The sequence below is a fragment of the Zingiber officinale genome, chromosome 3A, assembly GCF_018446385.1.
Source record: "Zingiber officinale cultivar Zhangliang chromosome 3A, Zo_v1.1, whole genome shotgun sequence".
NCBI lineage: Eukaryota > Viridiplantae > Streptophyta > Magnoliopsida > Zingiberales > Zingiberaceae > Zingiber > Zingiber officinale.
Window position 1 is genome coordinate 93,546,122 of NC_055990.1, and position 14,632 is coordinate 93,560,753.

General features: G+C 34.5%; 2 protein-coding genes across 3 annotated transcripts; both read right to left on the minus strand.

The window, feature by feature from the left end:
- Positions 1-657: 657 nt before the first annotated feature.
- LOC122053891 (plasmodesmata-located protein 7-like) lies at positions 658-6,107 on the minus strand. Of its 2 annotated transcripts, XM_042615805.1 has the most exons (3): positions 5,269-6,107; positions 1,556-1,657; positions 658-772 (listed from the first exon to the last, which is right to left on the minus strand). In XM_042615805.1, exons 1-3 carry the CDS (start codon positions 6,023-6,025, stop codon positions 762-764), a joined length of 870 nt encoding a protein of 289 aa, XP_042471739.1. In that variant the 5' UTR covers positions 6,026-6,107; the 3' UTR covers positions 658-761. The 2 variants fall into 2 exon arrangements, with proteins under 2 accessions (XP_042471739.1, XP_042471738.1); XM_042615804.1 differs by lacking the exon at positions 658-772 and having other exon boundaries at positions 866-1,657.
- Positions 6,108-9,546: 3,439 nt separating this feature from the next.
- Positions 9,547-14,145, minus strand: LOC122052056 (E3 ubiquitin protein ligase RIE1-like). The gene is made up of 5 exons (XM_042613446.1): positions 13,627-14,145; positions 12,179-12,298; positions 11,576-11,708; positions 11,325-11,483; positions 9,547-9,949 (listed from the first exon to the last, which is right to left on the minus strand). The coding sequence occupies exons 1-5, from the start codon at positions 14,097-14,099 to the stop codon at positions 9,788-9,790; spliced, it is 1,047 nt and encodes a 348-aa protein (XP_042469380.1). The 5' UTR covers positions 14,100-14,145; the 3' UTR covers positions 9,547-9,787.
- Positions 14,146-14,632: the final 487 nt, after the last annotated feature.

The window sequence follows — 14,632 nt, forward strand, 5'->3', positions numbered from 1 at the left end:
TATCAATATTTTTCATATTATTCAGCCCGTTTGCAACTCAAACTCATCTACTACACTAAGGGTGCAAATAAATTAAGTCTGTTTGTGATCTTTTCGACTGTCTCAAAAAAAATATTAAATTCCTATTTGTAATTATTGATTCCAGCCAAACTCGAATATGCTTAATAATTTTTTTGAATCAAATTTGAATTTATAATATTTTATTCAATTATTCACGAACCAAAATTAAATAAAACTTTATTTGTTTTTACATATTTTTAATTTAAATATACTCAATTTAAATTTTGAATTACTCAAACCAAACTCAAATTTAAATCATTTTAATTCGATTATGCTCGAATCAAATTTTGAACAACTCACACTGAACTCGAATTTCATTTCAAATCGAGCTTGAATTTCATTTTGAACCGAACTCGAAAGGACATGTATTTGTCAAACTCGAATATCAAATTTTTCATACTATTCATTCGATTGAATCCCTATGTTACTACACCTAACCACCAATTAATTACTCTATGTCACCAACCAAATACACAATAATTATTTTTTAAAAATAATGATGATCAAGCTACAATGTGGATAAATTATTCAATTAAATTTGTACTTTGATATTCTCTTTTCTCCCTTTAGGTCAACTTTATGATTGCTCTTACCCACTTCTTCCCAATCCTTTATCATAATTTTAGGAATTAATTGTTTCAAAAAGAACAATCTCATGAAGAGCCAAAATAAAGTAAAACTTGGGCCACACCATCTTTTAATCAATCTTTTCCTGCAAATGTTCCAAGGAGAATTATGTTGGAGCAGATGAGATTTTGCAGCATAAAAATTTAAAACAAAACATTTTAAAATGCTCTTAATATTTTTAGATTTTTATCATTTCACCCCATAATAATCAATAACAAAGTTGTTAATTTACCTAGTAGAATAATGTTCTAATAGATATTGAAGTCATTTTTTACCCATTCAATAAAATAATCATGTTAAGAATTAAAAAGTGAAATGATAGGAGTTTCATAATTTGAGATCACATAATGCGTGGGATAAAACAGTCAAAACATAAATCAACGAAAATGATACCATTCAACACTAAAATTGAAAATCTTAAATTGTGTCATAGTTTGAATCTTTGATTAAAAAGATATTGTTCCAGTGTCATCCTGAGACTCTGATGCATGATGATTCCTAGTGACAAATTGGAGATTGAAGAAGGAAGGATATGAAGCCAAGGAAGAAGACATTATTTGTGTTGAATGTTATCAAGTTCCAATGATTTACCGGAATGTTATTTTCAACTATTTCATCTCCCATGATACAAGATTTAAAATCATGTTCAGCACAATGTCTCCTTCCTATGTTTCATTTCCTTATTTCTTCAACTTCAATTCATTATTGGCGCCATGCATCAAAACATACATATAATACCAAAATAGTATCATTCCAATTAAAGATCAAAATTTCTGGCGGAGTTTAAAATGCATTTTGAAATGAAGAAAACTTTGAGGGTATAAGAAAAGCAAAGGTTGAAGTGTCAAAGAGGGGATGGAGAACATACCATAGCTTCCAGCCTTTCTAAGGAAGGTGAGGAACATTATGAGAAGAGCAACTCCTACTATGAGGCCAATGACAATTGCTGCTGTTTTCCCAGTTTCATCATCTGTTGATTGGAACAGGAAAAAAAATATATTGATTGAAAAAAAATAAGAATGTGCAATTGCAAAATCATATGCTTAGTTTTAAACAGCTGACAGAAACTGTAAACTTTGATTTATATCCAAAATTTCAGATCATTAATAGTATTCGAACAAACCCAAATTCTAATATCAAAGATAGTTAGATAATTAATTCTCACTCGATTATTGAACACCTGTTGTCATATCCTAATTGTTGGAGTTCGATCATGTTTCAACTGCTACAATGATAAAACATTTATCTATGATAAAGCAAATCATTGGAGGAAAGAAATTCAATATGAGGCATCACTTTTGTCCTTTCTAGTGCTTTTCTATGCATGGAATTAGGTATCCTATCGTAAAGGAAGGAGAACATGATTCCTTTTGAGGAAAAAAATAAACCTAAACTGAAATCATCCAATGACCTTAACACAAATTGCATGATTTGAAGACATTTGACACAATCATCCAATAATTTGAACCCACTATAATAAAGATAAAGGGGGAGAAAGAGATCAGAAAGGAAAAAAAAAGTTTCCTTCCTGTGCAGAAGCTTCTCATGAACCAAGCAAAACTAATTGGCATTTAATTTGTAGACTAGCTGTTCTTGACTAGAACATTAACAAATGCAAGACTAAGATGAGTCTAATAATCATGTTGAATTTTTTATTTTATTTTTGCAATTTATGAACTTTGAAATCAAGAAACAAGAACTGCAATTGTAACTCCTTAAATGCTCTTCAATTATTTTGGACTTGTCATAAAAGCTCAAGCAACCTAAGAGCTAAGTTGCTTTCTAAAAGGTAGGTCTTTAAGACCATAGAAGGGAGGTCTTTCACTATTTAAAACTATTCTACCAGCCAAAAACTGTGTAATATTATTTTCTAATAATAAAGAAGACTTAAGATAACTAGCACTTAGGGTCAATTAGTCATTACTTAAGTTTCCAACTAGAACTGTTTATGGTTTGGTGCTGCACCATTAAATTGTGTCTTAATTTTCTAGTTTTCTTCATATCTCCTGTTTTCAGATGTGATTTGTCTAGCACTAGTAAGAAGGTCCACGTGCTTTATGAATTCATACTTAAGATAACAGGAATAAAAATGTTTTCTTAATGTAAAGAAGTTTCTTTCGAACCAAACAAAACTGTACTTGATTAGAACATTAAAGATCAAGATGGGTCTAATCATGTTGGGGAAAAAATGAAATTTGGAAACTTTGAATTCAAGAAAGCACATCTACAACTGTAACTCCTTAATTGCTCTTCAATTATATGGGTTTGTCATTAAAGCTCAAGTAACCATTATCTTTGTTGCTTTCATAAAGGTGGACTTTGAGACCAAAACAAGGGAGGTCTTTAATTAACTTAAGTTTTATCTTTGATTGATCTATTCTACATACATGGATTTCATGTGACAATTCTATGGATTAATGTTGCATCAAAGACCAAATTGCCACTTCAATTTCACTCATTTAGAACTAAAAACTAGTAAATCCAAATGATAAATTAAGTGTTGAACTACAAAGTGTCAACTAGTTCTTTGCATCCACGTACCAACCTCAAATGCTCTGGTTAGTTCTTTTTAGCACAAAAACTTAGTCTCATATATTAACTTATGAATTACTTTAATATTGATATCAAGGTTTGAAGTGCCGTTCCGTGCCGCCCGGCACGGACGGTTTTTACCGTTCCGCCGGGCGGCCGAAACTGGCACGGGAGGCGTCCCCGTCTCGGCGGCGCCGGAGGAGACGCGGGACGCCTCCTTCGGCGCTGGAGGAGACGCGGGACGCCTCCGGCGGCGTCCCGCGGCACATTCGGCAGCGAAGGCGTCGCGCGCGACGATTTCGTCGAAATCGTCCGGCAGGGTCGCCGGACGCTTCCAGCAACCCTTCCAGCGCCGCCGGAGGCGTCCGGCAACGCTTCCGGCGCCGCCGGAGGCGTCCGGTGACGCTGGACGCTTCCAGCGTCGCCGGACGCCCCCCGCGAGATCGCGATGATCGTTCGCGGGCGGGCGCGATCTCGGGTACGCGTTTTTTTTTTTTTTCTGTTTTTAATAATTATAATTTTATTTTATTAATTTAAACAATTCCTAAGGAGGATGGGTAGAGGATGTGTGATATTTCAAAGAGGCTTTTATAAACCTAGTTAAATTAACCTAATAAAATATATAAAAAAATATATTTAAAATTAAAATAAATTAAATAAATTTTATTAATTAATATACTGATAATATTTTAAATTTCATTTAAAAATTTTAAAAATATATAATAATTCTTATTTATATTCTAATATATTTTTATTATTTTAAATTTCATTTAAATTTTTTAAAAAATGTAAAAAAATTCTAAAAAAAATTAAAAAATTCTAATAAATTATATTTATATTCTGATTTTTTTAATTTTTTACTTGATATTTTTTACTATTTAAAATATATATTATTTAATTAATAATTAATTAAATAAATAAATAGTTAATTTATATAATTATTATTAATATAAAATAATATCTTGTATTATTATTATTATTATTATTATTATTATTATTATTATTATTATTATTATAGATACTTCCATTTTAATTTGAATTATTGATATATCAATTCTATTTAAATAAAATTATTTTTAATTATTTTTTCTAACAATATTAAATTATTCAATAATTGAGAACTTATAATAAATCAATATACAACTTATTTTTATATACACAATAAACATATTTATCTTATCATTATTATAGATAAATAAAAAATACCGAAACTATATCGGCACGACACGATACGATACCGAAACCGTATCGTTCCGGCCTGAGACCGAAACCTCGGCACGGGTCGAAATTTTAAACCATGATTGATATAAGAAATTATGGATGACTTAACTAAACATATCCAATCATATACTCAAAATGTAAAGTAGAAAAGGAAAACCATGTGCAGAAGAAAGCCCCCAATCACACCATAACATCCTAATGAAGAAAAGGAAAAATTCATTGCATATTTGAGACTTTACCTTCTTTTTTTTTTTTTTCAAAATTCCCTTTAAATCATTCACATTGTTACTTTCTAGTAAGGGATTTAATGGTGTTAATAATTAGAAGGTCAAATGACCAAAAGTTTAAAATTTAAGAGGTATTTTGTCAGTTTTATATTTCAGGGGCAAAATGAAAATTTTCCTAAAATTTTATTTTGTGAATTGTTACTATAATTTAGCCTTTTGCTCAAGTAAAGGTAGTGTTATCAATTTTCCTGCACATTTTAGACACTTTATTAGCAAATACCTTAATCTTGTCATGAAAATTCCAAGGATGAATTATATTAAGCCTATAAATCTATTTATCATGTTTTTCTAAAAAATAAACAAGTAAGATTTTATAAGCTATGGAAAGTAGTTCATACAATTATTATATATCATGCTTTCTAACAATTAATTAAAATTTATAAATTATAAAAAGTATTCATAAGATTTTTGTGTGAAAAAAGTAAATTATTGGGGTAAAATGGAATTTTTCTCCCAAGGAAAACAGAGTAACAAAATTTGAAATTCTAAGACGATGGAAGCAGATAGTACGACCACCGCCGGTGAGCTAAGAAGAGCTTACCGTCATGGTGGTGGTGGTAGTCCGCCTCGTCGTTGTAGGCCCCGTTGCGGTTGTACCAGAACCTGGCGTAGCACTTGCCGAGGTAGGCGTCGCCGGCAACCGCGTACCCGCACGCGGCCCTGAGCTGCGCCGCCGCCACCGCCACACAGTCATCACACTGGCTCGCGCTCTGGTCCCCGACGCACTGCGCCGCCGCCTGCACGTACCCTGCGGCACCGACCCTGTATCCGCCAGCAGTGGGACCGTTGCCTCTGCCAGTCAGGGAGGCTAGGGCTGCATCGCGGATCCCGATCTGATCAGGCCCGTACCCTGCGCCCGCGGCGGCGCCGCACTTCTTGTAGAGGACGCTGGTATCGGGCTTCCCGACGAAGGAGTCGTTGCCGTAGAGGAGGAAGCAGCCGGCGAGCTGGACGGCTGCGCCAGCCGCGAAGGGGCATAGGGAGGAGATGCGGGAGAGAGCGGATCGGACGCACTCAGCACAATCGGAGGGCTGGAGGTCGCCACGGCACTGGAAGAGACCGAAGGCAGGGAAGGCGGCGGAGGCGACGGCGGATGTGAGGTTGGAGTAGGGGGAGGCGAAAGAGGCGGATGCGAGGGAGGAGAGGAGAGAGTCGACGTTGAGCTGGGAGGGGGATCCTGGGGCGTAGTGGGTCTGGGAGCAGCCGGCGTAGATGAAGGCGCTGGTGGAGTCGTCGGCGGCAGCCGGGTAGGCGATGGAGGCGGCGAAGAGGAAGGGGAAGAAGGAGAGATTGTTCATTTCAAGCTCGTGATGTGTTCGTGGAAATGACTCAGAGAGGAAGAGAGGAAGTGGGGGGAGAGAGAGAGGGGTAGCTTTGGTTGCAGAGGAAGAAGAAACTGGTGGTTAGTCTATTTATAGAAGAGAACATTTCACTTTACCTCATATTTTTACCTTATTTTGCAAAGAACCCTCATAGTTTCAAATTATCAAGGCAACATTTTACTAGGCACATAAATGAACCAAACGGTTCACGAATTATTCGGAGTTCGGTTCGATAAAAAATTCATTCGAGTTCGTTCGTTTATCTTATCGAGCCGAGCTCGAGCTCGATTTCGAGCTCGACAGTTTTATCGAGTCGAGCTCGAGCTTAAGGATATTCGACTCATGAACTTGCGAACATGTTCGTTTGTAGACTCACAAGTCAAAAAAATGAGCCTTAAATCGAGCCAAAAAATGTGCTATAAAACGAGTTCAAGCTCGTTTAACGAATTAGGCTCGTTAATTATGATAATCCAACTAATAACGAGTCGAACTTAAACTGTTCGCGAGTTTGATAATTCCAAAATGAGCCGAGCTCGAGCCTTGTAATAAAAGTTCGATTCAAGCTCGAGCCGAGCTCGAACCTGAATATAACTTAAACGAGCCGAGCTCGAGTCTATTATTATTCGACTCGGTTCGACTCGTTTACAACCCTACATTTTACTTCCTTTATTTCTCAAATGACCCCGTTTCAAGATTAACACAAGATGCTGCTTTTGTAGAAGGAAGAAGAAATTGTAAACGAGTCAAAGAAGAATAAGCTTTGAATTATTAAAGATTATTTGATAATATAACTAACTCGAACCAAGTTAAGTTTTAATGTAACCAAACTACTAAAATAGTATTTTAAATTCGGCTTAATTTTTTTTTCACTGACTCAAACATTTGACAATCTATTAATAAGTCAAACATATATATGTATTTAAATTTACCAATTTAATTTAATAAATTATTGATCTTATCTATATTTTTAAATGAACATAAATAAATTATTATCGGAGCAAATATATATATATAAAATTAGTATGTTGGGGATTAGTATGCTCCTAACGTGAAATTTCTATTTTTATTTTTTTTTTTACTTTTCAATTATATAATAAGATTTTATTTTTAGAATTTAAAGTTAAATTATAATATTAAGTAAAAAAAAAATTCAAATCTAAAAAAATACAAGTTTGGATGGGATATGCTGCTAGCGCAACTCAAGTTTTGTTTTTTTTTTTTTACTTTATTTATTTATTTATTTAACTTACGGTTTGCCAACCAGAATTTGTGACATATTAAAATTCTATATATAAAAGTTAAATTTTCCATTTGCATCCCACATCGTACCATCTTTACAAAATAATGTTAAAAGATTGTGAATTATCAACATACTGTACCAAAATGAGGACAAGCTTAATATGTCAAATCAGAACTAATAATTTTCTATGGAGCATTTTAGAATAGAGTTAAAATTTGGGATGTTAGAGAAGTTTATCCTCCATGAGAAGCAATCTCGAGTGGAGTTTAGTGAATTAGTATTTGGGACAAGATTCCAGAGGTCTCAATCTTCTTGTAGGGAGACGCGTTAGCGGCTACTCTACTTCAAGATGCCAAAATAAAATAAAATAATAAAAAACTTCATTCATTTAGTCTAGCAATGTCCTTAAAATATATATTCATATAACTTTTATAATGAACATATTTTTTTTAATCTTTTAGATTGTTGAGTTTTATGTTTATAAATTATAAAATATAATTCAAAACTTTTATTACTAGGTTGATCTTCTACATATTGATTTGTATATAATAAATTTATAGTGAAATACTATTGATTATGTAAATTATTATGAAAACTCTATCTAAACTTGACTCCAAATCTAAAATAATTAATCATTTATATATTTTTTAAAATTTTAAAAAATAGGGTAAAAATCAAAGACATCCAAATTAAAAAAAATCAAAACACCTTTTTTTTTCAAATATTTTGTTCTCAAAATATCTTTTATTTCAACATTACTATAACAACTACCAATAGTCATTATAATATATATCTTGATAACTACTACAACTTATAGAAGTTATCCAATAACTGTTATAATTTTATTCCTTATTTCCAATGCTCCGACTAGTTGTTACCATATATAGAAATTATTCTGTAATTATTATAACATGTAATACCTAATATAATATTATTATAACATTGTAGCTAGCATCTATTTAGTAACTTCTATAACTATTTTAAAATTTTTTTAATTAATTTAAAATATTTTTGATAAAATTTAAATCATTTTGACCAAGTATATTTTAATATAATAATATTAAAAATTTTAAATTTAAGAATCAAAATTTTATAATTATATAACCACTATTGAATCATCTATTACACTTTAATCAAATTAAATTCTAAAATTTAAACTTCTAAACACACTGTACCAGCTATAAAATAACTTCTCCATATTATAACAAAATAACTTCTACGTATTACAGCAATTATTCAATAACTTGTGATAGATACTCAATAGTTATTACAACGATGTTGATGCTGAAATAAAGAATATTTTTGAGATAAAACATACATAAGGCATCCATGACGTTTTTGAAAAAAAAAATGGATGGATAAATCTAAGGCATTCTTTCGATTTTTGTTCTATATAAATTTTATGCTATATAAAATGCCTTAAATCAAATAAAAGAAGAGAGATGTAAAGCGGGGGAAAAAGTTTAAAAGGAATGATGTATAATTAAATTTATATATAAAAGGATGTAGAGTAGCATAAAATTTATTAAATATTTTATCGATCCATGACTGCCCATGCTAGGCTCAATCTAGCGCGATCCAATTGGGTCCGATAGACCTGTTTTAACACCACTAATCGAAATCTATATATTATTTTGATAAACATCTTTATGCACATGCCGAAAAGTTGCTATCTTACTCACTCTTCTCCTTGTTCATTGTCATCTTAAGGAGACCATCTTCTTCGACCCCCCAGTAATGGCAGTGGCCCAGGCCACACATCCTCCATGTCCTCTTCCTCTGAGGCCTTTAGAAGCAGACACACATACAGCAACTAGGAAAGAGATGTGCTAAAGAAGTGTCTCCCTCAATCTGCCTCTCTGTTACTTATTGCATTTTGTCCCCAGTCCCTGTAAACCTCACAATCTTCCTCTAGTCCTTCGCTAACCCATACCTCATTATAAACTGATTTATTGTATACGGGTTCGGGTTTAGTAGGAACAACCTTGTAGTTGTAAAAGTCACACTGGACCGGCTGATTCAAATGGAAACACACTAATTGATCTAACTAGTTCAATGGGAATGATGACTCATCCTACTTTGCCTCTAAAATACAAAAGCCCAAAAGATGGTCAAATTGAATCATGAAACATTCAGAGTTTGAATCTACTAAAGCTCAAAACTGATTCAATTCGTAAAAGTTTTTCGCATGGCAACAAAAAAATGGCAGTTATGTGATTCAAACCACCCGAAAACAAAGTTATTAGTAACCATGAGATAGAGCTAAGATGAGCTTTTATAAGTTCAATGTTTCCCGACAAGGATTCAAAGGTTCTAAATTTTGTGTGTGTGTGGTGTTAGAGCAAAGCAGGGAAGCCACAACAAGAGGGCATACCTGGAGAGTATAAAATCTATAGATTTCAAACCAAGCACTTATCAGGATGGCCGGCCGAGCACCAACTTAACCTTCTCTGTGCATTTCAACATGTACAATGAGAGATCACAATGACTGCTGTTGATCAAACAATGTCATTTCCCTTGAGAATGTTGTACTTGCAGAGTGGGCAGGTGGCATGGATCCGAAGCCATTTCGTGATGCAAGAGGAATGGAAGTGATGGTTGCATGGCATCGCAAGCAGTTCAACTCCGTCTTCGTAGGGTGTGAGGCAAATGCAACATTCCTGGAACAGAGGAGGGCGAGATTTCAATATAAATGCAAAGTGAAAATTGAGCACAAAATGAAACAATGTAGGCAATATGCTCGAGTATATAGCATGAATTTGAGGATCAACTAACACGAACTGATAATATGGGCACAAGAGAAAATCATAGTGAAATGATGGCTTCATCCACTACTTGATCATGGTAAATTGCTGCCGTTTTTCAGTCTAGTATTCACAAATAGAATTTTTGCTCGGCTCTTCCAATTTCCTTTTAAGCTCTAACATGCTTTTGTCTCTAACAAACTTCCATATCCTACAGCAGTGGAAAAGTGATGGAAGATGCGAATGATCACCAGTGCACAACATTTGGGCTGCAATTACAATTTGCTGCCCAATATCACTTTCATGAATTGGTTCACTTGATCCTACTGCTCTTTGGTTCTCTTTTGTTAAGGACAGAATTACAATGCCATATAATAAACGGGTTGAAGTGTGATTTTATATTGATAAATTCAATCCAGAGGGGACTGTAGAACCCTATTAATTTTCCCTATCAACTTCTACACAGTATTAGAGCTGTACTGAAATTTCTCCTTGGCGTAGATCATCCTAGTGAGTAGAACCAACAGAGGTTCCATGTAAGTGGAGGTTCCGTCCAACATGAGTATCAAAGTCTAAATCAATTGACAAACACCCAACATGAGTATGAGGGTTAACTTGTAGCATTTAAATATCAACAGAGAACCATGTTAGGCTGCAGCATCCTAAAAAATGTTTTATTGATGAGGATCAAGCAACAGTTTGTTTAACTTGTTCACTGGTGCATCTATTTTATTGCTTGACCTTATAGAACATTCATGCAAAACCAATCAAAGAAGCATATCTCAGAAGAAAATAGAGCAATTAGCTAAACCAGATGTAGTAGTATACTCACAACAAAGTTCTAGATATAGCAAGAGAATTTCAAGGCATTACTTCCAGTCGAACACTTTATGATGAAGTTTAAAATTAAGTTTTAAAATTTGGAAGTCATAAAATATAAAGCTTTAGATTGAATGTTTTTGTAGAATATCGTTTTGAAGTCAAGTAGAGAAACTTAAAATTTATTTTAGTAGAATAACTTATTTTGGGAATTGGTTATTTCGTTACCAAGTCTGTAAGATTAAGTTTCAGAGAGTGAGTCATAGTTGGGCCTTTAAAGGAACCCCAACCCCCTCTTGCTGCATATTCTTCCAATTTAAAAAAACTTCGATTTAATAACGTATTGTCTTTGTAAGTGTATTCTCTGAATAAGACTGTTGGTTCTTGGTGTTGCATCAATAGAATTACTAAATTCAAGGGTATATATAAATAACTAATACTAATATTTAGCAACCAAAGATAGTGTTAATACCGCATCTTCATGCAGAAGAATGCGTTCACTTGATAAATTTCCACGGCCAGGATTCAAGGGGATCATAACTCCTTCCTCAGCTGTCTTTTCTGGATCTTCACAAGAAACATGATACTGGTATTTTGGAAGAATGCTAATATCCGCATCTGATGCACCTTCCTGTATACATCAAGATATCAACAAGGTAACTATTTTATACTTGAGTTACGTAAGAAGGGAATTCTTATTCTTGACATGAATGAGATGCTTACCTGGCCGGCCATGGAATATAGAATCGCAATGATACAAGGCAAGCAGCAGCACAGTGCAATCCCGATAACACAGGCCAAAGTAACACAAAAGATCGTGAAGAATACATCAAATGCAAGGAAAACCACAGTCAACCTGTCCATCAACAAGGACAAATATTTCGTGCACATAAATAGACAATCATTCAGAACAACACATGCCACAGTTTCGAGTAATAGGATTGTAGTATTTTGAACAACAAAATAAAGAGATCAAGATATGTTAAGAAAAGAAAGAAGATAAAAATCAAAAAATACATGTATGAAATACTTTCCCCTGCTGAAGAGTTTAAGAATTTCAATTTAAATCAGTCACCAATTGACAGTTTATGTCTTATTAGTAAGATACTTCTTGGCTGGTAAAAGTCTTTAATAATGGTTGTTAGCTTCTTCTTTTTTTTGGCATATCTGATCAGTAGGGAATTGCCAAATGTTATTATCCCAAGAACGAAAAGTTGCCATTCATAGGCTCGAAGTTTTTTATGATTGTCTGCCTGTTTAGATCACATACTCAGTACAAAACTAGTGCATGCGGAACTGCTAATGCTTATGAATCAAGGAGCATACCAGTAGAGTCTAGGAGCATTTTGTATGAGATCATTGCCACCAGAGATGATCCAGAAAAAGCCCAAAATCCACCACAGAAATGATAGAATGGTATTAAGTGATTCACATCGTTTAGCAAAGCTGGCATCCAATCACCATGATGATTAGAGTAAATAATAAAAGCATACTTTCGAGTTAACAACCAGATGTTAAATATCAGCATATCCCCAAGAATATTACTGCATTTAGTTCAAGAAGACAGGCAGAATAGGAATATCACATAAATTTGTAAATCGGACAACATTTGAAGTTGACTAGCCATTCAAATCAAACAACAAGCTATAAGTTTTGTGAAAACAATCAAACTAATCAAGAAGACACAACTGTAGCATATACCGGTTGTGTTATCTACTTGGCAACAACTAGTCCAGAACCATATGAAATAAGCAAAGTTAGTATAGGCAAGTAAGAACTTAATTTTGCACCTTATAGTAGCATTGCATAAAGACTGCACTCTTTCTAGCATGTGTCAACTTCATTTTTAATATGTGATAAATCGAGGACATTAAATCATGCTATATGGACAAGGCATGAGATTGTATTTAGTGCCTTCCACCCCAAGCTATAAATGAAATATAATATGCTTGTTTAGTAAAGATATAAATATGTCTGCAATCATAAGTTATGAGAGAGAGCTAGAATATCACTTATGGTATATTTGTCAAATTTATGTTGTCTACTTGGAAGGTAGAGAAGAGGAAGGATTTTATTTCAATCAATTTTTTTTCACTTCATTTCTGACCAAATCAGATGGAAATGAAGAGAAAGGAAGTATCAGTCTCTAACAAACACAAATGTACTTCATTCCTTTCAATTGCCAAGTAAACAAGATGAATGGAAATAAGATAAACAGTTCTCTTTTTCCTTCTTTTTCTATTCATTTAAGCTACTTCCTTTTTCTGTTTGTTCCTGCTTCTTCATGCTTTCCAAGTTCCAAGTAGACATAATTGCATATAAGACTAAATGATCAGAAGACTTCATAAGACTTAAATGTTTTTATACTCTTTACTTATTTCTATTTTGTCACACACAATGATATCCCTACAATTATGATCATGAATTTAATGAATTAACTAAACCTCTCTTGTGTATGATGGCGAGTTATCTACTAGGATATACTCGCTGTCATTGGTTAGTTTAACTACAAAAGTTCTTTGGATTAACGAACAATGAAAATTTTGCAGTATTGTTGAATTGCCAATCTGTTCGTGTTCTCCTTTGTCACAAAGATCCCAATCATCAACTTTGTTATTCTATATCGAGATAGAATCAAAATCAAGAAGTTTAGCTAAATTCCCCGGAGTGATTAAATCAAGAAGCCCTAGACACAAAGCTATGGATCGGTCGAAAAGCTACTAAATTTTCCTGAAATGTACCAAAATTTCACCAGTAATGTCTTAATACCATACCTCCTCTGCCTGCTTCCAACACCATCCTCGTCGGCAACCACCTCGCTGTCCTCGTCACCCGAGTTTGGCGCCGCCTGGCCGTCCATAGGAACACGCATCCTAAGCCGGTACTCCGACCATACCAGAAACACATGGAACACGCACTGCACCGCGTAGCCCGCGATCCAGAGGCGGAGCGGGACGCTAGGACGTTCGCACGCAGTGGCGCCGAGCACCACGACGGCGACGGCGGAGAAGACCAGGTTCCAGGCGATGTCAAGCGCCACAACCGGGCGGGAGTAGGCCCAGTTGGCGCGGCGTTCCTCCAGCTGGAGCGCCGCCGTCTCGCGGACGAGCATCGATGGCCTTCGGTGGCCGGCGGCGCGGCCAAGGATGGAGACCACCCGGCTCGTCCGGGAGGCTGAGCCCTGAGACGGTGGCGGCGTCACCGGCCCAAGGAGGGCCGAGGCGGTCGAATCCTCTTCTCTCTCCATTCTCTCTTCCTCGTCAGCTCTCTCGAGTCGCTGTGGTCTCTTTTACACTTTAGTCCTTATAATAAAGTTGGAAGTCGTACCTAAGCTAGAAAAAAAATAGAAACAGCAAATATAAACATTTAAATTTTTTAATAAAACATTTCTAAAAATAATTTAAAAATTACAAACTACTCGAAATTTTATTTTTTAATTTTAAATTAAATTTTAGGCGTGAATCAATTTCCATGGTTTATAATAATTTTAAAAATGTTTTAATGAAAACCGATTGGATATTTATAGGAAAGAAGTTAGTGAATGATAAAACTAACTACTTTGATAGTTAAGAGATGTTTGTTGTGTTGAAAACTCGTAATGCTAATTTTTTTTAAGAAAATACATTATTATGTGTTTTTTATTTTTTATTTTTTTTATAGAAGTGATTCGTGGAGTTGAATGACAGATAGGGGGTGATTTTGTTATTGGTCATGGAATAATACTAATTCTTTTCTTGTTTAATGAATGATGTTTTTTTTAGTGGGAGAGATTTGTTGAGT

Coding starts and splice junctions, on each gene's coding strand:
- LOC122053891 (XM_042615804.1), bottom strand. CDS start 6,025: ATGAACAATCTCTCCTTCTTCCCCTTCCTCTTCGCCGCCTCCATCGCC. Junction 1,658..5,268: donor CTACCACCACCACCATGACG/GTAAGCTCTTCT, acceptor TCCAATCAACAG/ATGATGAAACTGGGAAAACA.
- LOC122052056 (XM_042613446.1), bottom strand. CDS start 14,099: ATGGAGAGAGAAGAGGATTCGACCGCCTCGGCCCTCCTTGGGCCGGTG. Junction 11,484..11,575: donor TATATTCCATGGCCGGCCAG/GTAAGCATCTCA, acceptor TGATGTATACAG/GAAGGTGCATCAGATGCGGA. Junction 9,950..11,324: donor TTCTTCTGCATGAAGATGCG/GTATTAACACTA, acceptor CCTCTGTTCCAG/GAATGTTGCATTTGCCTCAC.